Source organism: Podarcis pityusensis (assembly GCF_964106645.2).
Source record: "Podarcis pityusensis genome assembly, chromosome: 5".
NCBI lineage: Eukaryota > Metazoa > Chordata > Lepidosauria > Squamata > Lacertidae > Podarcis > Podarcis pityusensis.
In genome coordinates, this window is record NC_138032.1 from 36,497,934 (window position 1) to 36,524,555 (window position 26,622).

Genomic DNA, 26,622 nt, shown 5'->3' on the forward strand with positions numbered 1-26,622 from the left:
GGCTCCAGAAGCCGGAAACCCATAGAGATGGGGGAAGAAAAAGAAGAGAGCGTCGCTAGTCTTACCCAAACAACGCGGGCGGGAGTCACGAACCAGAAAGCGACTGCCAAGTTCTGAGGTAACGGGTGGGGGCGTGGCTGAGTGGCTCGCGCGGGAGACGGCGCGAGAAGAGAAGCTCGACACTCTGTTTCGCCGGCCATTACCCCTGCCGCGGCGTTGATCGGGCGGGCTCATTTCTCTTTCGCCGGGTGACTGGAGATTGGCGAGGCATCCCTTCTTTCTCCTCTCTTCACCCGGGCGCGCGCCGCCTCGTTGGCCTTTGGCGCTTCGCGGGCAGCAGAACCGCCTCTCCCTCGCGGCGCGCGCCTGTGAGGTAACTTCGTAACGTGTGCACGCGACCCACGCGCGAAACTGCCTCCTCGCTTCTGCCCTCCGCCGGCTGGGAGCGCGGAGCTCTGGCCCTCGGTGGCGACTTGGGAGTGGAGATTCGTCTCCAAGGTCGGCCCTTAGAAAGCAGCACCTTGCCAGGGGGAAACAACAGCGCCCTTTACTTCCATGCTCTGAAAAGCTTCTTCTCCTCCTCTTCCTCGAGGGACAGGAGCCACTGTCAGTCGGAGGCGGCAAATTCCAGCTCAATGGTGGCCAGAGGCCATTTGCTGCAAGCTACCCTTTTTTAACAGGGGGAAACGTTGGCGACCTTTTGCCTGCCCTGCTTGCAGCAGTTCAGCCCGTGTTTTATAGCTTTTTGCAGCCCAGTTCTGTGTTGCACTTACTTGTTTGGAAGCAAAGCGCCACCGTTCAGTTCACTCCCAAGCAGCTTGTGCTTCTGATTTTACAGATACTTGTTTTAGCAAAGCATTTCTTTGTTGTGCTTAACTCTGGATGTGTTTTTGAATTAACACTCTTTTGTTACCACCTGCCCCTTTCACCTGAGGCCTTTTAACTGCTTGCAGCTGTAAACCTTGCAGCTTAAAAGTTTTTGTCGTATTGCACCCACATCAGTTATTTGTCGAAGGCAGCGTATCCCAAACTTGGGTCTCCAGCTGGTGTTGAGTTACAACTCCCATGATCCCTAGCTGTCGGGACCAGTGGTCAGGGATGATGGGGGTTATAGTCCAAAAACAGCCGGCAAACCCAAGTTTGGGGAAACGCTGGTCTAAGGCTTTTTATACCACCTTTCACAGAAGTTTTTGGGATAGTCTTGCGATACAACCACCACCATGAAACGAGCAGTTAAAAGCAGCAGGAAAGCTAGGTTTGCTGAAAAGTGCAGTACTTTAAAATTTATTTAAAGCATGCATATTAGGCATATAGCATACATATATAGACATACATGGTCTACATGGGAAAAGGATACTCAACAGCCCATTCTTCAATATTTATACATTGCATGGGTGTGTTAAGCATCTCATTGAAACAAACCTGGATAACATAACATCTGAGGCGACATTTTTTCTTTTTTGTGTTACAATCAGGCGTAATTATTATTGCAATATAAAGTACTACTTAAGAGCTTCAAAAATAGAGACTTCAGCAACAGCCATATGTGTACATACCTAGAATTATGCCCAAATGAACAATGTCAGACTGAATAAAAAAGAATGGGGGGGGGGTGGCTTTGTAAGGAACAGCAAGATACTCAAGTTGAGTAGCACAAATCTACCGTATGTAGCTCAATAGCTATCTTGCATTTGTTTTAAAAAGATGCTGAGTTTCACAAGCAGTAATATATTGCTTACATTTATAAATTTGCTTTTAAACATGTAGCTGTCACTCAGAAAACCTTGGAGCAATACACATCTTTGTGAGAAACTTTACAAAACCTTTTATGTTTATAGCAGGGGTGGAGAATAAAATCTGTCTGGTGGCCCAGATGGGTGGGGGGACTGCCCATCTGTCAGTCACCTGGCATAATCATTGCCCGTCAGCCTGATCCTGTTTCCCACCCTTCTCCACACATTAAATTCAAGCAATCTGATGTGGAGAAGTATGCCTTGCCTCTCCAGGTGTTGAACCTTCGCCAGTGTTTACCAGTCTCTAGAAGTGGCTCAACTTTCTTATCTGAGATCTTTGCATTTCCCTCATGTGTGCTCACAAGTTGACCTTTCCAACTTAAGCTTTCTGGGGGGAAATATTAAATGAGTGAGTTTTATTTTAAAAAATAATGTAAGTATGTTTTTGGGTATATTTTTAATTGGGTTTTAGCCTACATTATTAAATCAGCCCTTGAGGCAGGCATACAGAGGATACACACATCAGAATCTTTCACCCTGGATCTTTTTTTCTCTAAAATGGCTTTCATCACTTTCAATAGTTCCACCAGAAGATTAACCCATTAGTACCTGGATGGCTAATATTTCGTAACTCTATGTTTGATGCTCTAAAAGAGAGCAGGGCACAAATACAGCAAAAAAATTGCAAACAAGCTTTTTATGTAGAAAGGCCCATATAATTGGTATGGCTTTTGGCTTTATATCAATGTAATCTGCAACAATGTAATCCCTTTGTTATCGGAAACAATCCACATACTTTACTAAAGCACTTGCAAAATCCAGATAGCAAGCGAGTAATAACTCTGGTTTGTTATCTTGCAATTTATCTTTCATTTATAAGGTGCTTAAGGTGCTTGATATGTGGCCTACAAATTTATTGAAGTGACAGCTATTCGCTGCATACTTAAAGTAAACTGTGTAAATCTTCACCTTTCCTTTTCTCAATTGTCAGACACATCTCACATTTTGCAGTCACCTAGAGACAGATTGGACATGGTGATGAATTACTGTGGTATAACCTTTATTTTGCTTACTTTTTTAGCTGCCCTAAAGGATGTGATTTCAGGATGGAGGCATTGCTAGAAAGAATACAGGGCAGGTATGTGTATACTAGTACTAGTTATTAATGGCTTTATTCAGATGCATACATTACACAAATGCATAGATTACACTGAACCTGGAAGATGGGTTTGCACATGTGCTTCACATGTCAGTTTCTTCTGAGTCCCAGATAGGATAGTTACTTCCACAATAATTGCGTTCACAGCTCCTGTTTTGCTAGCATTATGTGAAAGAATTGTGCTCTTCTCTGGTGGGTATTACCATTTTGACAGAAAAATAGCAGCTACAGCTTCCAGAATGTGCTTATGAAGCTGCTCTTCCTGAAATCCTCTAGAACAGGGGGGCCCAACCAGTCAACCGCGATCGACAGGTCGACTCCTGGGTGATCGTGGTTGATCGCAGGATCCTTACCGCTCGCGTTGTTTAGAATCATGTCTCTGCCCCCCTTGGTCTTTCACTGAGTCACGTTTAGTAACAACTTTGGTCTGTTCCCCCCCCCCCCCCGGTAGATCACTGCCAGTTTTTCCCCCTGGGAGTAGATTGCATCTCCTGGGAGCTGGACATCCCTGCTCTAGAACATATTTTCCTCTTTGATCTTGTTGTTTTCATTAAAGGGACAGTGTATCTGTGTTTCTTCAGCTTTCTTACACAGAACTTGACACCCTAAGAATCTTGGTTTTTTATTATTGAACAAACATATTTTCCTTATGTGTCAGTCATGTCTTTGGAAGGGTCAGAAACTGCAAAGATGTAACCCATGTTTTCAGGAGATCAGGCTGTTGTCCAGCAATCCCTCACAAAGCATCGGTCCTATTTTTACCTTGCTTAATTATCATTCCCATTTACCCACAGCCACCTCAGTTGTCACTAAAATAACACAAGCCTTTGATAGCCCAATTCTTAAAAACAGATTAAATTGTGCAAATGGATGTGCAGATCTCCATGATTTCCATTACATAACAAATACATTTAATATTTTTACTGTAGAGTAGTTTACAGACCTTTAACATAAACCTTGAAATTAATTAGCATATACTGGGAAATCTACTCGTAGTTAGGATGCAGTCTGTAAAATGAAAGATGTAAACATAGACATATTTGAAACAAACAAAGCAGACCTATAGTGAAACATGATTTAAAATACTCAGCACTTTCATAATGTATCAACAATGTGTGAAAACAAGTTGCCAAGTTCTAAATGTTAGTGCCACTCCTGTTTTTAACATTTGATATTTTGGGGTTTGGGGGATGGCTAGGAGGGGCTTGCATATTTGTGTGTGTGTGTGTCCAATGCTACAGCACCGTGGAGCTTCCTTTCTTGGCCAAGCTGTTATTGGCCTCATTAAGGAAAAAGCAACTTCTTACACCCTAAGGTAAAATCCCCAATTCTGAGCATCACTGTGGCTTATTCTCTGGTCTCCTGGCACAACAAAGTGAAGTTTTAAAACCACAAAGTTAGTGTCTTTAGAATTTTTGCCTCTATAGAAAAGCTGCCAAGTTGCAAAAATATTTGGACATTCTTGGGAAAATGAGGCATTTCAAACTCCACTTAACACTTCCTTGTTGTTGTGCTTAGGATTTGGAGTGGACCACAAAGTCCAAGCCTGATAAATTCAAATTAGCTGAAGCCCTTCTGGTCACTTTCATTTTTAAAAAATAATATGACCCCTGGTGTTATGCAGCTTCCCAGCTTTTATCCTTGTGAGTGTATTGTGGGCAGTCATTGTATGCTCAAGTTACATTGCATTGCCCCGTTACATGCTCTCTGTTAGTGCTTTTGGCTGGAGGAACCCATCTCTTAGCATGGCAATAAAAGGATCCAGGAGAAGAGATGTCTTTGGAAGTATTACCATTGCCTGATTATTATGGTGTGTATGAGAGAGTGAGAGAAGGAAAGAAAGCTTTGCTTACCTGGTATCTCTCTCCGGTATTTGCTCCATGATTAAAGCAACCGTGCATGGTTTAACATGGAAAAACAGCATTCAAATAAGGGATGAGGATAATGTATTTATTTTTAATAGAAGTTTCCAGACTTCATGTGAAGCAGAACTACAGGAGCTGATGAAGCAGATAGACATAATGGTGGCTCATAAGAAAGCTGAATGGGAAACTCAAACCCGGGCACTAGAATCCTGCTTGGATGTGCGAGAGCAGGAACTGTCCTCTCTCAGGAATGCATTGGATGAGAAATGTAAAGAGGTACTTTTATAGCTTTGGTGCGATGTGTACTTGTCTATGCTTTCCTTTCTGAAATTTCACTGTAGGCTGTTTCACTGCATAAAGTTGTACCCCCTCTCATCTTTCCTATATCCTTTTATCAGTTTATGAATGCTGAATCAAAAATCCTGAAAGACTAGCATTACAACTTCAGCATAAAAAAGGAGTAAAATATTCTAATTCTAAAAAAATCTGGAGTAAATAAAATGTATTCACCTGGCTCCAAAGGTGACGTTGGGCTTGGCATCAGTAAAGTCTCATTGAGGGAGAGAATTCCATAATGGCATCATCAGCCCAGGAAAGGCTATATCCATGGCCACTACCTATCTCACTTGTGGGCTGGGGCAGGCATGGGGAGACCTCACAGCAAGATCTTTGAGCTTAATGCTCAGGCAGATTCATGCTGAAGAAGATGATCCTTCAGGCATTCTGGTCCCAAGGTGTTTTGGGCTTTAAAAACTTTATATTGTGCTCAGAAGCAGACTGATAGCCAGTGTTTTTCCAGAACTAATGATTAGCCTCAGTCAATATCTTTTCCACATAATTTTGTATGAACTAGCATTTCTTCAGCCTTCAACGACAATCTTAAGTACAACTCATTACACAAGTCTAAAAGAGGCTACCAGAGTGTGAATAACTATAGCCACATTATATGCATTATATGCACATGAAGCCCTGTAGCACAGTGTAATAACACAGTTGTGGGGCAGAGCAATATTTTACTGCATCACTTTCTTGAATGAAACTACTGAAGAACAGTAACCCAAATTCCTGCTTGGGATACCTGAACCTGAAGGATACCACACTTGATGTATCTAAAGCTGCTGAATATTCCAGGAGAGTTGGAAGGCTTGCCTTGTCTTTCTCCCAGGATAGGAACCAAGCCTTCTTATTTTGTTTAACATAATATATTATATTCCAGATATTGGTTTAAATTTTACTTTCCTCTTTAGAATGTGACACGGCATCTTGGGTTTATTCTGCAATTGTTTCATTGTTACTGTGTATAACTGGCACAGACAGTGCATTCTTTTTCGAGTTCCTTATTGTGGCAGCCTATTAATCTCACTTCTGAATAGGCTAATTATAGGCTTATTAAAATGTAATGAAGGCCTCCCTTTGGGAGCACAAACAATTTCTAGGAGCAGCACAAGCTTGTTCTGACACTATTTCCAAACCTCACACTGTGTCTACCTTGGCTCAAGAGAGAAAGTATAACCTGTGTTCCATTTTCCAATCAATGTTAATGTGGGCAGATGTGCTACCTCCTCAGTTTTGTAGATTGTTGCTGCTTTGGGAGGGAAATGGAGTTGCTTTTCAGGTGTTCTTGCTCCTCTCTCCACCTTGGGAATTTAGAACATGCCAGGGGCAAAAGAGACACTTGCTCTATCCCATTTCATTGATCAGCCAAATCAGTGGTCTTCTGTTTTCCTTGTTACACTTGGGTAGACTCAACCACTTATTTGTGGTGGAGAGATCATTGTAGCAAAGTTTGAGGAAAATAACGTGTAGAGAACCCTTCCTTAATTGTGCTGTACAGGATGATTTTCACAGTTTCTTCACTTTAGTGACTTTTTCCATTGTCCCATAAAAGTTGGAAAATAAAAGGAGAGGGTTTCTGCTGTTGGTCAAATGACATTTGGTGGCTTTCAGATTGAAAGGCTGTGTCAGCGACTAGAAGGGATGGAACAACTGAATCGTGATATGACTATGGAATATGAACAGCAGTTACAAAAAGTCCAGGAAGAGGTGAGCCTCCTCAAGTCCAGCTTTTATTTTATATTGTAGGTTACTGTATGATATTGCCATGTCTATAATCTTGTCATCTCATATATATATATATATATATATATTATGATGCAGTTCACATGAAAGTGCAAAAACAAGAACCTGAATCATGCATATGTCAATTCTTCCTAAAACCTTTTAACATCCCCTTTTTAACTTGTGGAATTTGCAGTGATTGCTGTTTTGCCTATTTAATGGATGCAAACATTCAGCAGTTATGTTATTGCAATGGGCATAAAAAGTGCAGTTCATTTTCTACATAATCACTGTGGGTTTTAACATGGATGTAAACATAAAAAGGTTTTGCTTCACGAAATGTTTGTAGTCTTTCCCTCTATGGCGTACTTTTATTTCCAGGAATTTAGAGAAAGTTTAATTTAAAGTAAGTACTTGATTGTTTTTAGTTCAACGAAGTCAAGCGGTATTAATAAGAGAACAGTTCACATACAGCTGAGTATTTCCACTCATTATTGGGAAAATGTCGATGGCGTACATCAAGAGTGGGGGAACCTGGAGCTCTCCAGCTGTTGCTGGAGTCCAAATCCCATCATCCTTGGCCATTGGCAATGCTGATGGGAATTGGAATAACATCTGTAGGGCCAATGTTTTCCTATCCACATCATATGTGTACCTTGATTTGTTCCTTGTTTTACTCCACTGGGAGATCTCAAATAGCTTTACTTCTCTACTATCTATAGAACACTCGTTAAGCCCAGCATTTTCAAATATCTAGTTCATTTATATCGTGTAGACTTTTCACTTACATATATAAAAAATCTCATACCCTTCCATTCCTTTTCATAATTTGTGTTAGCCCTTTGGTTAGCTGACCCTTAAGAAAAACCACCTTATTAAATATCTTTAAGAGCTGAGTTTAACAAGCTATGTTAATTAACTCTAAAGCCTAGGCTCATTTTGGCATCTTTTCTTGCTAATAGATAAAAACATTTTGCCTTCTAAGCTCCACTTCTTTTTGCTGGTGGTAGTACAGTGGGCGCTCGGGTTGCGAACGTGATCCATGCGGGAGGCACGTTTGCAACCCGCAGCTCTGGTCTGCACACGTGCAGGTTGCGATTCGGCATTTCTGCACATGCGCAAAGCGTGATTTAGCACATGTGTGAGTGCTGAAACCCAGAAGTAACCCATTCCGGTACTTCCGGGTTTGGCGTGGTACGCAACTCAAAAACGTGCAACCTGAAGCGTCTGTAACCCGAGGTATGACTGTATATCGTTCTAATGGCTGTTGAGCTGCCTTTGCAAAGTCAGTTGGTAGCTTCAATTTGTTTGGGTGTGTTGGGGGCACCTCAGCTCAGAGTATTAAGTTCGAATCTTGCTTTCCCTGTGCTAATGGTTCCTTCAAACCACAGTTGTGTGGGGTGGACTGCTTATATTACAGCAGCTTCTCTGTGCATTATTCTCATGGGGAATTTGTGTCAGTTTTCTTCCTGGGGCCTTGTCCTATATGTTTCCTTGCTGTTTTCAGTGAAGTTTACTTCAAGTAAGTGTGTATATGGTTGCAGCCAAAATCTGATTTTAAAAAAATATTCTGTAAGAAAATAAGGAACAAAGGGCTAGCTGTACTGCAGCTATTTCACTATAAGGAGTTGGGTGCTGTGACAGCTTTTCATGTTTGGCCTTCGCTTTTGTCCTCCTTTCTTCTTTCTTGTCAGCTGCTTGAAGTTAAATGCCATATGAGACTTGTAATGCATTAACCTTTTTCTCTGGAGAGTTGGTTCAAGTGCGGCCTACTGTAGGCCATAAATAAAATTAATTTTGTGCTGTTGCTTTAGCAATCTGAAGACATCTGTCTACATTTTTAGAAGTCTTTTCATTCCAGCATGAGTAATGGTGCTTGTTTAGGAGATTCCCCCATGGGGATAGTAAGGATTCTGCCAAGCAAGATTGAGGTGCAGTGGCAGATATTTGCAAAGGTTGGAAGCTGGACTGGCAGCAGTATGGGGGCAGTCAGGAGGGCTGAAGAGTGTTAGCAATTCAGTAAGTATAGCAGAAGGCAGTCTATGTGTATACTAGCACTAGAGTGTGTAGTGTCACAATTTTTACTCTTAAGTGGTGCCCCCTTTTAAGAGTAGTGGTACTGCTATCTGGAATATCCACATTTGAATTATAAAATTACTGTAGTTTTAAGCACTTGGTCCACAACTAAAAATATCCCTCTCAATACATGCAGCTTTACTAAGAGACTGACTTGACTGACTCTTAGTGCAGATCCAAGTCATCAAACCTGAGCATCCACATCTGCCGCCTGCCATGAACCACTGTTGGCATTATTGGCAGCACCAGCAGCAGATACGCTCTGTACTTATAATAATAATTTATTATCTTGCTAATTATGCTGTTTTAAATGTGCACCTTGTATTTGACTTCCTTTAATAATGTTTTCTTTTAATGTTTAAGATAATGTTGTTAACCTTGCGGCGTTAAATGTACATTCTGTAGTTTACCTCCTTCGTAATGCTTTATTTTGAAATCTTTAAGACAATATTTTAGTTTCCTGTTACTTATGTTGCTTTGAGTTTATACATTATATTTCACTTTCTTCAGTAATGTTTTATTCTGGATTGTTTGATTTGGTGTTTTAATGTCAGTTTTAATGCGAGATTTTTTTCTAAAAAATATAAATAGGTATGGAAATGAAAATAATAATAATAGTAGTAGTTTAATCTTTACTGCAAACTGTCTGTTCTCTTTACAGCATTTCCAGAGTTGTTCTAGACTGCCTTAAATCAAGATTCCTATTTTAAATGTATACTTTTTCTGAATAAGTATGCATGCCATGGATGCTATAACAGTTAAAACACTGATATTTCATAGTTCCCTGCCAGTTCCCTCCCCACTTCTTTACAATTGCTTCATCATATTTTCTGATCTATCATAACTTCAGTCTACTTTCTGTTCTCTCTTTCCCCCTTCTTTATTTTCTGCTTTGCAGTCTTTTATTATTTTGTGAGTTGTCGGTTTGGAGGGAGTTAGAATAGGGATTTAATGGGAATATTTACTTTTGTGGGTTGTATTATTTTTATCCTTACTCCATTTGTTGTAATAATGAAGTGTCCAAATAAAAAATAGAAAATCCATAATAAAAATGTATCCTACAAAGTTGCAATATTGCTTCAGAAAACCTGTGGTCCTCTACAGCACCAATCACAATGCTGTGAATTGCCTTGCTTTTCATACAGCTAGCTAGGCTGAAGAGAAGCTATGAGAAACTGCTGAAGAAACAACTGAAAGAAGCAAGGAAATTACCCTCCAGGAGCCAAGAGGAGGACCAATCTGAAGTAAGCATCCTGACTAAGAAGTTAGAGGTAAGTGGATAAAATGCAGCCCTGGTCCAGATTTCATAAATTCAGAGCTATGGAACTCAGTGGGGCTTACTTCTGAGTAGATATGAATTGGCCTTTTGTTTCTTTTCTCTAGTGCTTTCTGAGCAAATATGTTTTCAGCTGTTTTTTATATACATTTGCATGGTCTTTTTGGAATCTGATGTACAAGCACTGGCAAGCACAATATTCATCAGATTTCTGAGAAAGTGTGGAAGAATAAGTGCTTTATTTTTGTTCAGTATGCTTTCCCCATTTGTGGTTAAAGAGCACAACTGTACATTATACAGAAGCAAGAAACCAGCCTGAACCATGACAGGTTTGATAAAAATCAGTGATTTCCTTTGAACATATTATTTTTAAACTGATAATTTAAACATTGAAATTGGATTTATTTTAAAGTAAAAATCTGATTTGAAACAAAGCTGAAGACCCTTGGACTCGAGGAATTTGTTCCATGATTCTTTGGATTCTAGCTTTAGACTTGAAGCAAGCTATTTGCTTAGTGTCTTTGTATATGTACAGGGAGCTTCAAAAGTATGTTGATTAATTTTTCAATTATTCTCTTGCCCCTATAGAAGTAAAAAAAAATATGCATCTGGACTGCATAACTAAATGCATTTGATTATACACAGGTATATTTAATTGCAAATTAAATATTTAAGGTATTAAATTAGATAATTATTTAAGGAAGTGGGTCCCAATTAGCTAAGTACTGCAGACCTGTTTTTCAAAAGCCAAGTCAGGGGCCCCCTACTTTTGAAAATTTCGATATCTCTATGGTAGTTTTTGTTATGTGAATGGTGCCATGGACCCCCTGGGTGGGTCTGTGAACCCCCAATTGCGAACCACTGATTTAAGGTATATTTAATTGTTTGAAAAGAAATATGGCCTAATTGTTCAATCAGTTAGCAGTCACACTTTGGGTAATGTATGTTGTACCCCCTGATTAGCAATGCAGACCAGGACAGTGTGGAGCATCTTGGCTGGTCTCAGGCACTCTAACCTCCCTTTCTAGATTTGGACCTGAAAGGCCAAGGAAAAGTGTGAGTGCATGGAGGGCAAGGTGTAAGGAAGCACAATTTGTAACATTGCACAGCACCATTGCTGATCACAGGGCAATGCATGGGGCAATGTCTGCTGTTAAGGCAGCTTCAGATTTCTCAGTTTTGTGGATCTTGAGCCAATATGAGAGAGTCTTAATTCTGATCTTAAGCCAGCAGGTTCTTTGATAAATGAATAGGTAATAAGTTGCAAAAATATTTAGAAACGTTTTTGTATTTGCTACCTTATTACTGTAATATTTAGCAGAGGTGTGTTTGTGTGAATATATGAGAGAAACAGGCACCTTATGTTGCATTTTATCCTTGGAATTGAACTTTGCGTATTTCCAGTATGTACAGGAATGTATCAATATAGTTCTATTGTTGGGGTCCAAGAAACTTTGCAGGGGGTCTTTGTAATTTGCATTCATGACACATACTGGTACATAATGCTTGTGCATTCAATCTCTGTGTGTCTACCTCTCTCTCTCTCTCTCTCTCTCTCTCTCTCTGTATGCACGTGCTTTTTTCAGATAGCCACATTCCAGAACTAAACCCATGCTACTGTGAGTTGAGCAGTGATGGAGTCAGAATGCTTCCTATGTCTCCCACTAGATACAGCCTTGAAAACATAAATGCTGCTTAGGGAGTTAATTATTTTAATTAAAAAATATTAAATTGGCACAGTTACAGATGTATACCATTGCCTTTATACATATGAAATCTCTGGTGTTCTGTATGAAAAGAGTGTGTGAGGATGAACCCTGAGGGCAATTAAGTAATCTCTGGTAATGGACAAGGAAAGTGCTTTTCCTGTCGTGGTTTTGAATGTGCAGGAATTAAATATACTTATGAAATCACAGAAAAATTGAGATTTCATCTGAGCTTGTACCATGGGATTTATTGCTTAATGAGAGAATTGCAATTTCTTGTGGAGTAAGTTTGTCCATCCCTACTAATTATGTCAAAAGCAGTATTTAATGTACTCATGCTACACAGCCTCATCCCACATAGTGCTTACACAAGAACAAATTTATCATTCAGGGGATGTGTAGCATTTTTTCAGATAAAATATATTTTACCTGGAACATTTGGAAAATGTTATATATTTGCAGTAGCATAATAACTCGGAGGACTGTGTGACACAGGATATGATAGAATCAGGTTTTTTTTTTAATGTTCATTATTTAGAAACCCCTTGAGAGATAATGATGTGTTCTGATAAACTTAGTTGAATGTGTAATGACAGATCATTCAAAGACCTGGGGATGCCTTCTTCCTACTGTTGGCTGGAAGCATTTTGTAGGGTCTTCCAAGACCACCTTAATTTTCCTGTCACGATAAATTCAGTATTGTTTTTCAGATGCTGTATCTTTTTCTGGACCTATCATTATTGCCACAGTATACTCCATGCTTACAACCTATATGGTCTCTGTAGCATGGTCTCTGTGGCAGACACTTTGAAAAACAAAACTCTAAAGAACTCTCAGATTTATAAAGGCATTTGTCCAACATCTATACAAGCAATAACTGGCATAAAAAAATAATGGACTGGAAACCAAAATAAAATATTGTTCTTATGAATGGTTGTATTAGATTACAGTAAGACCCCAACATACACAGCGTTACATTCTGGGGATCGCACCTAAAGCCAAACTTGTATATACAGTGGTACCTCTGGTTACGAACTTAATTCGTTCCGGAGGTCCATTCTTAAGCTGAAACTGTTCTTATCCTGAGGCGCACTTTCGCTAATGGGGTGTCCCGCTGTGTGCGTGCCTCTGGCGTGTGATTTCAGTTCGCGTCCTGGGGCAAAGTTCACAACCAGGAGCTGCTACTTCCAAATTAGCGGAGTTCGTAACCAGAGGTACCACTGCACTCAAAACACATTGGGTTCAGTGGTGGGTGGGATTTGCCAAAGTCTCCCCCCCACCCGTTGCCCACCCCCTTTTTATTTGTTTGTTTATTGCCAAGCACATAAAGCTGAATGTGCGTAAGTTATATGCATGTACGTTGCAGGCTTACAGTACTTAATGAGGTTCTTGACTTGGATAAGGATAGGGGCAAGATAGAAAATACTGGATTTGGGATAGTGGGTATTTTTCAACCACATCAACAGCGATTACCAATTGTCTTTACAGGAGTTCCGCCAGAAATCTCTAGATTGGGAGAAACAGCGCTTGCACTACCAGCAGCACGTGGCATCACTGGAAGCACAGCGGAAGGCTTTTTCTGAGCAGTCTGATCTCATTCAGGTAGAGTTAACGGATGATGAGTTTGCCTTGGAAAGGACTTACTGGCAGACTTCAGAGCCTTAGCACAATTTAGGTTACCAGTGAAATGACAATGAAACTCCTGATGGAATAACCTTGTCCTGTTCAATATGTCGACAAAGCCAGGAAATAATCTGAAAACTGTACAGTGGCTGGAAGGCAATTGCCTATCTTTGCTGTCAAGTGCCAGCTGGAGAAAGGCCATAAAATGATTCTGGTTGGGTAATTGCACAGTGTGAAAGAATTAAAATACGATGTTGTTCAAAACTGTATAGATGCCAGACAACATGCCACCAGGTGTATGCAACCTGTTTAAATAATGATTTTTAAAAATGGTGCATTTCCTATGTGGCAGGGTAACCAAGGTAGTGTTAATGCATAGCTGTGCTGTTTGTGTCTCTTGAAGCAAGCATGCAGAGCCTCTGCTGTTTCTGAAAAATTAATCTGTTCATTGAGTTAGTGCCGCTGTGGCTTAGTTTAACACCAGGTACCAGCTGTGAATAAACTTGGTCTGACACAAAACACTGGAGTTGCTGATAAGAAGCTCTTGCTGGGAGCTTTGCACTTAATGGACTCCACAGTTGCCACTGAGTGGAAGTTCTGCATGGCAGAAGTTGGCAGTGACAGGATTAAGGCTGACACTGATAGTGGCTTTGTGAAAGATGCTCACAGATGTATTTGGACAAAGTGTAAGCCTTTTGAAGACAAATACCTTGCTGTCTCTGTGCCTGTGTTTTTGATGGCTTAGTCTATTGAAAGCAGATTTGTTTGGAGCCTTAGCTAGAAGGTCATATCAGTGACAGGGCAGCAAAAAAACCCAGGTAGTAGGATTTTGATTCTCAAAGCAGTCAAAGGGCAGTATTCGGTGAAATAGTTGCAGATGCACGCAAGGATTACCACCAGTGCAACAGGACTTTCCACTCTCTCTTGCCACCTTCGCCATTCCCACATCTGTTCTTGAGGGTTGAGGGAACTTCTAGAACAGATCTAGGGGATGCAGGCGGGAGGAGAGGGGAGAACATTCCATTGGCATAGGGGAAATCCTTGCACTGACAGAACCCTAGTCTATATTTAATATAACTCAAATAATTCTTAACTGCAGGTATGCAGTAGTCCTGTTGACATTGATTTGGGAATAAGTTGTATTAAAATCCATGTGACATACACTTGAGGGTGAATAGGATTGCCTCCTTGGATGCTTATGATGTGGGTTTTCCAGGGGAAAAATATTTCATTCATTCATAGGCCACCTTTATCTTCCAAGGAGCTCAATAACATGTTAATTGTACAGGTATATGAATATCAGAAAAGTTTTTTTCTGAAAGCCAAGAATAGTTGAGAACTGAAACACTTGATGAGAGAAAGTAATTAAAGTTCACTTAGAGTGGTTTATTACATTCATAGAGATTCAGAGCTTTACTTGGAAATTATTTTGATAAGAATGCTTGTAAATATTTTAAGAAGTGAAACTCAATTACATACACTTCCCTTACATTATTTAGATTATAAAGTGGAAAAATGAAGGCACTCAAAAGCATTTTGTTAGTTTTAGCATGCTTGAAAAGCTGTGTGCATAAATATTTTTAAGGGTTTGTTGCCTAAAAAATAATTACAAATTCCATCTTAAATTTCACTAGCTTTATATTCATTCCAGTTGACCAATTTGATTTGTATTGTGAAACAATGCATTTCTAAAAGCAGAAAAATACAATACTGGAAACTTTCACACCCTACATAAGTTGGTTGGATACCTTCAGTTAAAAACAGTGCATGCCTAGGTTGCTTTAAAACTCTCAGTTTGAAAGCTTTCCTATGCAGTGGGGAAGCCATCCTGCACAAATGGTTTTGTGTATGTATATCCCTTAACTTGTATGTATGTCTTACAGGACACATTATGTCTGCAGATTCCAAACATATGTTTGTCTTTATTCCCTTTATCAGTTATAGTGACCATCTAATAAGTGAAAAAGTGATATTTCTTGGGAAACTTTTGTTGCAGTTGGAGAAGTTGGACATGTAAACCTCTTGCTGCTCTTTTCTTCCAGAAGTGGTGTCGTGATCACTGCTATAAGTAGACAAAAATAGAACCTAACCCATTTCATTTATGCCAGGAATGGGGAGTTTAACAGAACAGTGCTCTCTGTGTTACAGGCTCAACTGTCCAGCCGGAAGCAAATGTTTGAGTCTGTGGAGCTGGCGAGCCAATCTGAAATCCATCACTTAACTAGCAAGTTGGAAAGGGCCAATGACACTATCTGTGCCAATGAACTGGAAGTGGAAAGGCTGAATATGAAAGTGGATGATTTAACTTCTAGCAATCAGGAAATTTTGGAGGAACATCAAAGAGTACTAGATGAGCTGAAAGTTTCCCGGAACTCACTGGAGGTCTGTGAGTGAATTGCTTGGAAGCAGGTTAATATACAGCTTGTAATGGTAGTGGGCTGGCAAGTCACTAATTAAATAGGCTTCCTCCCAGCTTTATCCTGAGCCTAATTGAGAAGCAATGTCTGATAGGGAAGGGATTGTTCCAAGTTGTCCTCTTCTTTGGGTATATGCACAAGCACAATAGCTTGCTTATTCTAAAATCTTAATCCCATTTGTTGTATCTTTGCATCACTAATTTCCATCTTCTCCTCTGAAGGTTCTACATGAAGAAAAGATGGAACTTAGGGCCACTCTGCTCTCTCAGGAGGACTTCATTAACAACTTACAGATGCATAAAGAACAATTACAGAAGGAAGTGTCCAAACTAACGGAAACCTTGCAAAACAAAGAAGCTTTTGTCAGGTATGGGTCTTGGCATCAAAACATACCCAAATTATGCCCTTTGCCTGAAACCTAGATATTCCTAGATATCTAGGAAAAGTCTGTAGCACATTTGTTTTTTCAACCCAACTGAAGATAGATAGTGATTAGTATTCAGCATTTGCTAAAAACGTTATTTAAAAAAAGGAAAAAGACAGGGTTATATCAGTCCACAACATGATTTAAGGTGGATTTTCTAAATGTTTCTTGGAGAGAGAAAGAGAAAATAGATTTTATATTTTTAACTGACTGTCAATTAACTGTTGCCAGTTTGAGAGGCTTTCAGTGAGGCGTCAAAACATCCAGTGGAAGTTACCATAACCTACCTCTCCCTTTTGAGAACTGCTTCAGTAGGTTAACAAATACACTTGCTAAATTTAATTGTTTGTTCTTGTAATAGTAGAATAATGCCTCTGGTTATTTATTCTCTACACCACCAATCCTACTTCTCTGAATTAAAAATTGCCACCGTAGTAAATTCATGCATTTTGAATTACATTTTGTGAGGGTACACATTGGCTCCTTTTAGGATTTTGTACTAGCGTCCAGTGAAATATGTGAAATTTCAGCCAGGCCAAATGCATTTATTGAATGTCTTATTATTTGTTCCTTTTATATTTCAAGGATCCACAAATTTTGACTGGCCTTGATAAGCAAGGACACTTGTGTTTGACATAGACCCCATCTCACGTGGGGGATGGGGTCTTGTCTCTTGGCAACATACTGAACTTGAGGTAATTGGAGAACATTCAAAGCCTAGCACAAATGTGAGAATTAGCCTTCTCCCCTTCTCAGATGGTATGGAAGGAGGCAAAAGCTTATCCCTGTTGTGTATCCTAATCACTAGGATGGAGTCAGTCACCAGATCATCTCTGGCAAGCAGATATATGGACCTTTGCTTTATTGTATGACTTTAAAGTGTTTCAATTCCCCCCTCCCCCCCAAAAAACCCTCTTGTTGGATGTTGGCTTTCATAAGTTGAGCACTTTTCTTGGGCAGAAATTGTAAGGTGGATGATAATACTAGAATAGAGTCATACTTCTCATCATCCTTCCTTACCGATTAACACCTGGAACACCATTTTAAACTGTAAGATCCTTGTGACTGATAGTTACGACCTACTGAGAGTCCCTAAATTACTGCTCCAAGCTTTAAAAAGGCAGTAGTAACTAATTGACCTGCTTTTCTTGTAACACTAAGCCAAACCATTGCTGAAAACAAATGTGTGGTCTCCCGGAAAAGAGTGTGGCTGCTTCATTTGTTCTTGAGTCCTCATGCAAGGTGAACCATGATTTGGATTAGTGTATTGTCCAACCCAGGTTCTTTGTTTGTCTCCTTCAGACAAACCACAAGCTTTAACCAAGTTTTGTTTTTGAATTACAGCTTGTGGTTTGTTTTGAGGAGACAAACCATGAACCTTGATTCGGATGGCACACTAAGCCAAATCATGGCCCATATCACAACAGTAGCAGTAGCAGTACCAGTGGGGAAGCAATATTGCCACAGTCTCCCTTCTAGTTTGGTTTGGCTTAGCATTACATGTGAACTGGGCCATAGCTCTGCCTGGCCAGAGCTTAAGGTGAGTAACATGCAAGGGCTGTGCTGTTCCCTTTTTCGTTTGCAACGCTGATGGCGAACATGATTATTTCTTCCACGAATATTTCATTGAATGTTAAGTGCTTTTAATTCAGAGTTGAGGTACTACTATCTATTTTAATCATATATTTAGCACTTCAGAAACAAGCATTGCAATATCCATCTGTGTTGTGGGTCCGTTTGCACATCTACTAGAACTGGTGTGTCTGATTTAATTTGGATGTCAAAGGCTACAATCTTCAGGAACTCACATGTCTTCTTGTACAGGTCGCTGGAAGAGTGCCTGCAGAGCAGTGAAGGAGCCAATGGAATCTATCGTAGCAGGACAGAGTTGGACAACATACACTTGCAGCTACATCATCCTGAAATTATTCATCTTGAGGGCAGGTAGATGATCATTGCAGAAATTTATCCATCTTTACAAATGAGTTTGAATTTAGAAGATAAGTTCTGCATCTTTACTGTAGCAGCGGGCTCTAATGGTGACTTAGAAATGTCTAAACTTTTTAGTCATTTATTTAGGGTTATATGAATAGGACATCCTTACTTGGAGATGCCTGACTGTAATTTAAGACATTTTTATCTCATACAAAGGTCTAAGAATCATATATGCTTGCTAGGTGACTAAAATTACAACTTCTCAACAACTGTTGAATTGTTGAGTGAGCAACAAGCTACCAAGGAAAAGTTTCTGTAACTTGGATGTTGCTCAGTGGGATTTGTGCATCAGATTTTTTTGCGGGGGCTCAGATAATTGCAAAATGGCTGCCACTCTCCTCTCTGTAGTGACTTGCTACAATAGTTTACAAAGTCTTTTGTGTTTTGCTGTGCTTGTACCATTTTGGAATATAGCCTGGGTTCTGCAAATGCAAACCATGCCCCGCTGAGTGAATTGCTAACTGAGAAATGCCGGGAGCTGCAGCTGACAGAAGAACACCTCTGCCAGGCTAATGCTGAGATAAAAAAGGTGAGGGTCTTTTGTGCAGATAAAAGATGTGCAGTGATATATCATTTTAAAATAGGTTTGAGCACTGTAGGAATCAATGTTGTTACTGAAAACCCCATTATACCTAGTAAGCACCCTTGTTTTTAATGGTTGCTTCTGAGTTTTGTCTATGTATTAGATGTCATCTGTGTATTAAGAATTTTCTCTGATGTGGCTTGATGTTCATTTTAGGGATTTTTTTGTCCATAGATTGGAACAAACTATGCAACAACCAGCTTCTTCAGTTTCTGCGTCTTAAGTCCTTCCCTCAATTTTGTTTAATAGCTCAGCCTGGTCCAATGGCTAGGTCAGTGAGTATTTCATATAGAATGGAAAGCAATTTTTTTTTAGTGTTCAGTTGTGTTCAGCATTAGTTTTAAATGGTGCTTACAATTTGACTATTGGCACCTATCACCTTTTTTGATGACAAAAAGTGGGTCCTTTACTCTTCTGACCTCTGCATTTTGGTAATATTTTTAAAAATACTTGTCTTATTTGCACTTTTGTGTGCAGTAGAAGCTCAGGAACAGTCAGGGGGCATTGTTATAATGTGAATAATTCAGTTTGCCTGTCCACTTGTGGGTAATTTGCTAGTTTATCATTAATCCCCTGATTCAATGAAATACAACTGCCCTAAGAATGCAGAAGATCAATGTATACAGGCAGAACTATTACACTGTGCATTAGTACTGAATGAATTATGAAACAGTGCTGCTCACTAGGATTAAGTAGTGAGCAACTGGAGGACGTTGTGCTTCCAGAGAGCTTAGTATACTGAGATTTCTGATAATCAGTGAAATGTTAACTGCAAATTTTGTATATGTTTCTGTCTAGCTGAAGGAGCAGCTATTGCACAAAGAACAGAGTCACAACAGTGAGTTAGAAGGAATGAAGCAGGAGGTTGCTCAGCTAACACGGGAGCTTCACCAGCGTGACATCACAATTGCCACATCAAATAGTTGTACTTTAAACTTGGAGCAGCAACTAGAAATGGAGATTGAAAAAGCAGAACGGAAGGCAGTGGAGCACAGGGTAAATAGGCTGTTATCCCTCAAAATGTTTTGATGTATAGCAATTAGAGCAGGGGGTTGCCAACCTTTATGGAGCAATGGGCACATCTTGCATTTTGAAAGAATGCTGTGGGCACCAGTCACAACATGCCTGCCATGGGAGGGGTGGCATAACAAAAAATTTGTGCAGTCATGGTGAAGCTTTTTCTATAATTGTATTTCCATACTGGAAAAGGCTAAGCCTTTTCCGCACAGCTGTTAAAGGCACAAAAAGTCTGGTTTTCCCCAATGCCAACTCCAACCCATAGCCTAAAGTGCCCCATTAAACACATGTATACCATTGTACTATAAGTAGACTATGCAGTGAATTCTTAACGAGTCCCTGGTTTTTAGCTTCTCTGCAGGTAGGAGACATGCCTAAGCCTCTTTCATAAAGTTTTCACATTTGCATTTGGCAGAGGAGTAGAGATTATTTAATATTAGAAAAAATAATAATTTCTAGGGCATACCTAATCCCAGATGAACCCACTGCAGAAAAGATGTAGCTTGGTGTGGCGTTCATACACAGCCCCCAGTTGTTTCACGGACTATTGACCTGCACACCACTACTATATTCTTCCGCTGCCACCAATTTTGTGGAAAAAACGCAGGGTTCCCAGGTGAAGTATTGAGTCTCAGTCAGGTAGAGTTAACAATGAAGATTAAAGTTTATTTCAAACACAAACAAGTTTTAAAATATTTTTGAAAAGCTGTCAGTCTATTCCCTCACAATCATGTCCCTGTCTCTAACTCACTCTGACTCCTCTATCTACCCCCCAAAAAGAACCAACCAAACTAACTGTCAAAACCTTGGGCTGAGCCTCAAAATCAGGTAGGCTCCACCCCCAGGCTTTCTTATTGGTCAACCTATTAACCCTTTCTCTCCCCCAATACAAACGTATCCCCAAAGAATGGGCAAACACCACACTTGGTTACTAGGGAAAAAGAAAAGGCAAACTATGGAAAGTCTGAGGTCTCAAAAATAACACAGAAGCAGAGAGGCCACTAAAGGAGAGAAGGAAACAGCTGCTCTTTGGGACCCCAGGGAGATCTGTTGCCTGGTGTCCAAACAACTCATTTATGAACTACAGCTCTCATGTGTTCATTGGCAAAAACCACTACCAGCTGGGAGTAGCCAGGCTGGCTAATTTCAGAGAAATTGCATAGAAAGCTGCCTGTACATTTTGATTTATAACTTCCTAGGATGGCTAGAAACTTATTTTTAAAAAACAAAATATCAGAGTCTTGGGGCCCTGCCTGTGGGTTACTGATGAAGAAGGCTTTTGCAGGAATGATGGCACCCATGGGTGCCTGGTTGGTGAGCCCTGCATTAGAGGAAACCATATGTTGTGGGATGACACTTCTTTGATTGCATGTATGTTCCAGACCCTTTAGCTGTATTGGCACCACATTTTCAGAGTTAGCTAAGAGGGCTAGAAACTTGCTAAGATTAAGGTTGCAATTCTCAGATTAGCACAAGTTTATGGGCTGTATGGTTCCTCCATGTGAAATATACTAACAGGAAAAAATGGTAACTTCTCCCCATCCCCCACCCTGTCACTTCAGGCTGTTTTGTCGCAGTTGGAATCTCTTAAGCAAGACAATCACCAGCTCTCAGAAATTCTTCAGAAGGTAAGTGTCTGGTGTGATGGGATGTGCTATTTGAAGTGTTGTGCACTTGTAGTCTCTCTAGAAAACACTTGGCTTTTGTGTGTGTTGCGCAGGCAAGTGCATCTTTCATATATTTATACAAAGCTTTGAAAGGTGATTTGATATTTTTATACTGAAGCTTGCAGGTTAAGTCACAGTGGGGTTTAAGTGAAATTGGTGAGACTTACTTCTGACTAAACATCCTAAGTGTTAGGATAGAAAGATGGACAGATTGAACTATGTATATTTTATTTTCTGGGCCCACTAGGTGTCAGTGCAATGTTAGTGAAGGAGAGTATAAAATGAAACATTGCAATAAATGTTGACATTCAAAGCCTGCTCCACACAATGTTTTGATTGAACCCCTACACATAGTTATAGTAATTTGAAGCCCATCCACATTGTCACAGAAAAATTGTGCTGTCTCTTCTCAGTAATAAGAACACTGTTGCACATGATTTCCCCTGATGAATGTTGCTGAGCTGGTGGAACTTGTTTTCTGCACATGGCTGCAGCAGACAGAATTGTCTCATATTGGTGATTAAAGTGGGCATATCAGAGGGTGGTGTCTTCTTGTGCCCCTCCCCACCCCAGCCCATAATTTAAGCTCTCTGGAGAAAACAAGCATTTGAGAACAAAACATTGAAAATTGAATACTAGTGAAGATTTGTCTAGGGCATTTAATTTTAGTAGGTATTAAGAAGAATACAATTTGGTTTGTGTTTATAATCAAGTGAGATAATTTGGCTGTTCAGACATTGCACACACACACACACACACACACACACAGTCTCTTCTGTACCTTGTGAGGCAACGTGTGAGCCTTGGGCTTCCTTCCATCTCTTTTCCCACTTTTGTCATTATGGGGAGAAGTGAACCAAATTGATCCTGTGTTAGTTTGAACATGGGATCTCCCTAGACTTTGGAAAATCTCCTTGTTCATGTGTTCATTTTTAGAACAGATAGGGTGAACAGGGCAGCAGCTCATGAGTCCAATAGCCCTCCACATAGAGGGGTGGGAGTTATGTCCCTACAACCTCCATGGGGGGGTGTTCTGAGTTTGATTTTGTTCTTCAGTTTACAAATGTATTCATATTTTGAAATGAAATTAATCTAGATCACATGTTATAAAATGTGTTTCAATGTTTTGATGTGACGAGAAACAAATGGTACAGGTTTGATAATGTTCTGCATCTCCACTTGAAAATACAGAAGGAAATTTCACTTGAAAATCTTGAAGGACATCTCAGCATTTGCAGATATGTTGCAGCTCTTGCAAGCTGATTAGAATAGGGAAGTGAAGGAGACTGGGTAGAGGTTGACTGAGTTAAATAATCTTACTAAGGGAAATTACTGAGCTAAAAACTTGATATTTTAAAAATGGATGTGTTTGCTCAGTGTTTCTCAGCTGACATCAGTTACGCTCTGATCTGTGTGTGCATGCGTGGTTGGATTTCTTGGTAATGGATCGTGGACTCGTGACTCTAGAGGGGTCAGTCCCAGCTGGTTATTTAAGCTTTTCTCTGCAGTTGGCAAATACACTAATCACACAGCGGTTTCAAATGAATGGAGTGTCAGGAGATTTTTTGTATATCCAGGTACAAGCAGGCAGTCCCATTGGCTTTGGTGTTAGTGGCGAGCTATGCAGCTGGAACACATTTAATGTGACTGACGTTTAAGTGATCACAAATTGGTCTTGAAGTTCACACCCAATTGAGATGAATGAGGGAAGCTTGTACCTATGTAGGTTTGATTAGTTCGGTCTTTCTAGATGTAGACTCATTCAGACAGCTGGTGATTGATTTACGCTCTGAAGGGATTTTTTCCTAGTAGAAGACTTGGAAAATTTACTTCTTAAATTTGCAATACAAAATCAAACTTTCTAGGGAAAGCTGGGCTGGTGAACAAACACAGCAGCGCTGACTAAAGCATTTCTGTCACCTTAAGGGAAAAAGTGCCCCCCTGGCAGAATTCCAGGAAAGTTATACCAAAGCCCTAAATAAGGTGGAGTCTGAAAACCAGCGATTATTGAAAGAACTAGCAGAAACTAAAGCCAGCCTGGAAGCCTCGTCCCGCAGGTCTCAGGGCAGATATGAGAATATCATGCAGCAGATGCAGCAGCAGATGACTGAGATAAAGAATGTGGAAAGCAGGTAAGATCTATGTGTTCAACAGGTTTTTCTCTTGTTCTGATGAATTGTTTACAATGGCTGAAATCCTAGTATAGCTTGACGACTATGGAGTTCTGAAGAGTCATTCTGCTGTTACACCTTGAAGTCTCTGTGCACTGCATGTGTTTCCCCCCCTGGAATTGAAAACAGTTTGTTCCTAAACGTTCTTGCATAATATTTGCAGCTGAGAAGAGCTGGTCTGTATTGAGTGAATTTTTTTTTTTTAAATAATCCATGTTCAGGAGACTGCAAGAGCTGCAGTGTAAGCATGAAGAAGAAATGAGTATACTTCAGGATAAATATGACAAGACTGTTCAGCACTATGAAGAAGAAATTCAAAAGGTGCAGCATTTGTCAACCAGAAGAGTTTTTAGTACAGCTGATGGACTGTCACCCCAGATTAGCAGGAGCAACTCTGTTGAATCCTTGTCCTGTGATCCCCTTCTGAGATCAGATTCCTTGCCACATGGAAACAGTGAATTTACTTATATGTTAGGCAAGAATGAGAAAGAACTTCTATCTTTGGTAAGCATGAAACAAAGTGTCACACCAAGTTATATGCAGAATCCATTAGATGCCTAATGTAAAACCACTACCACAAATGTTTGATGTGTGTGTTACTGAGACTAGACAAATCTTATTTGAAAAAGTCTTCCAAATGCCAGAAAACCTCTGTTCAAATGAAGATTGCAAGGATTCTGTAGTAGGACACCAGGTGGCAGCAGCTTGTTGACAAGAGGCATAGAAAGGGGTGTCCCAAGTTCAGCTGAATTGTTCCTTGTCTCCATGCAGACCAAATCGGATTCCACTGCCCCTCTTCAGTTGACTTGCTGCTTATCAAAGCCTGGGCTTAAGATTGGATGAAAACATGGGCGAACAGGGAGGGCTTGTTCATAGGTCTTACTTCTCTATCATTTCTTCCCAATTCTCTGTGCTTTCTTTGCTAGTGGTTTGCATGCACACACATGGCACGGTGAGACTGGCCAACGCTGCGCTAGAAGTGAGTTCGTTGCTGGCATGCTGCAATCCCTTCTATGGATAAGCAGCTCTTTATCATGCCTACCTCTCTCCTAGGAAAGCTGTAAACAACATTCACACCAATACATTCAAAGTACTGCAAATCCACTTTGAACAGTCACAGCTTCCCCTAAAGAATTCTGGGAGCTATGGTCCCTTTACAGGTTTTCAGAGTGGTTTAACAACCAACCCCCTTTCACAGGGAACTCTGGAAATTGTAGGTCTGTGAAGGGATAGAGGTTTCCTAACAACTCTCATTACCCTTAACAAACTACATCTCCCAGAATTATGGGGGACATCATGTCTGTGTATAATGTTTTGACTGTGTGGTGTGATTGTGGCCTTAGACATTATAATGGTAGCTCTTGCAATGGAGAACCATGTGGAAGAGGACACACTGAAGTGGGTGGAATAGGATTTGGTGCCTGCAATGTCTAGTATTAAGAAAACTGAAACATTGATATTAAGTTGTTCCTATAATATGAGCTGTTGATACACTCAGGTGCAATGTAGGTCTTTAGTACAGTAGCTCCAGAAAAGGCAGCATATGTCCTCTTACACTTATACAGTTTCTATTGGTTGTGTATTTAGGGTTTAACTCAACTAAGGACTTCTCCTTGTGTAACAAGGCTTCCCCACCCGCAATGACCCCAAAATTGCCTTGAAGGGCATATGGGAGAAACCCCAGAACATGCGGAGGGAGGAGAGGTGGGGTTCATTCTGTCTGACAAGCTGAAATACTTGTGCAGACAGAACGATTAGAAGTGTGTGACATTGAATTCCACCCTATAATTTTATTTTTGAAAGATGTGACTCCTTGACCATAGCTTGCTGAGGTATATTGAGAATCTTGAGGGGAGCATGAAAGGCTTACAGTTCAATCCTAACCTTGTTTAATCAGAAGTCAGCCCCATTTCTGTGACTTGAAATCCTAAAAATATTTGAATTAACTTCAGTGTTTTAAAGGCAAATAATAATTACTAGAGTTTTCAGTCATGATTTCTAATGTACAACTTCATCACACCCAATTTAAGCTCAATAGATGAAAGCTTAGGGGGTGGGTGGGTGTGCTTAAAAGCAAACTATATTGAAATAATTGAGATTTAATCGCCAAGTTAACATGTTTGGATGATGGTGTAAGCCAAATACTAGTCAAATATCATATAATCCAACATTTTCACATTTTTCAGGGTTAAATATATACCAACAGTGCTGAGATGATGCTTTGCTTAGGGGATTTCTATCCATAGATGCAGTTAAATAGTAAAATGTAGCAATAGGCCAGAAATAATCTTCTGGTTGAGTCCTGTTCAACATATATGTTTTATTTTTAGAGCCCGTTGCCTACAACAAACATTGGTGCGATTGCTGTCAAGTTCTTGGAGGAGGAAGAAGAAAGATCTCAACATATCTTAGAACGCTTAGATGCACATATTGAGGAGTTGAAAAAGGAGAGTGAAATGACAATACAGCAGTTCAAACACCAAAAGTGACATTGCTTCAAGACCCAAGGATTGGAAAGCTGGCTTAATATAAGATGCATCAAGAAGGGGACCAAGGGAGCCTTCAGCAGCTAGAAAGGGGCTTCTCTTCTTTTTCCTGGTTTTAGTGGTGGTGAAACCAAGGAAATGAAGTTTGTCTGGAGAAAAGCATTTTGTCTGGGGGCAGTAATTGCACTACTTTCTAGATGCCTTATTTAGTCCTGCTGCGCAAGAGTGTGCAGTGACTTTCAGGAGGGAATGATGTAGTGCTTTTTTTTGTAAAAGAAAATAAATCTATTTTATATGTATATATCCATGTGAATAAATAAAATGACAGCTAACCCATCTTCTTATATCGTTACAACCCATGTTGCT

At 40.1% G+C, this 26,622-nt stretch overlaps 1 protein-coding gene across 8 annotated transcripts; it reads left to right on the plus strand.

The window, feature by feature from the left end:
- The first annotated feature begins 19 nt into the window (after nucleotides 1-19).
- Nucleotides 20-26,592, plus strand: CEP63 (centrosomal protein 63). Of its 8 annotated transcripts, none has more exons than XM_081007284.1 (15): nucleotides 20-118; nucleotides 2,815-2,871; nucleotides 4,856-5,033; nucleotides 6,705-6,800; nucleotides 10,037-10,162; nucleotides 13,362-13,475; nucleotides 15,645-15,878; nucleotides 16,135-16,280; nucleotides 18,162-18,281; nucleotides 18,747-18,861; nucleotides 19,714-19,911; nucleotides 21,495-21,560; nucleotides 23,526-23,731; nucleotides 23,992-24,274; nucleotides 26,101-26,592. In XM_081007284.1, the coding sequence occupies exons 2-15, from the start codon at nucleotides 2,840-2,842 to the stop codon at nucleotides 26,257-26,259; spliced, it is 2,073 nt and encodes a 690-aa protein (XP_080863410.1). In that variant the 5' UTR covers nucleotides 20-118; nucleotides 2,815-2,839; the 3' UTR covers nucleotides 26,260-26,592. The 8 variants fall into 8 exon arrangements, with proteins under 8 accessions (XP_080863410.1, XP_080863413.1, XP_080863416.1 ...); XM_081007287.1 differs by having other exon boundaries at nucleotides 4,859-5,033; XM_081007290.1 differs by lacking the exon at nucleotides 20-118 and adding an exon at nucleotides 131-373.
- Nucleotides 26,593-26,622: the final 30 nt, after the last annotated feature.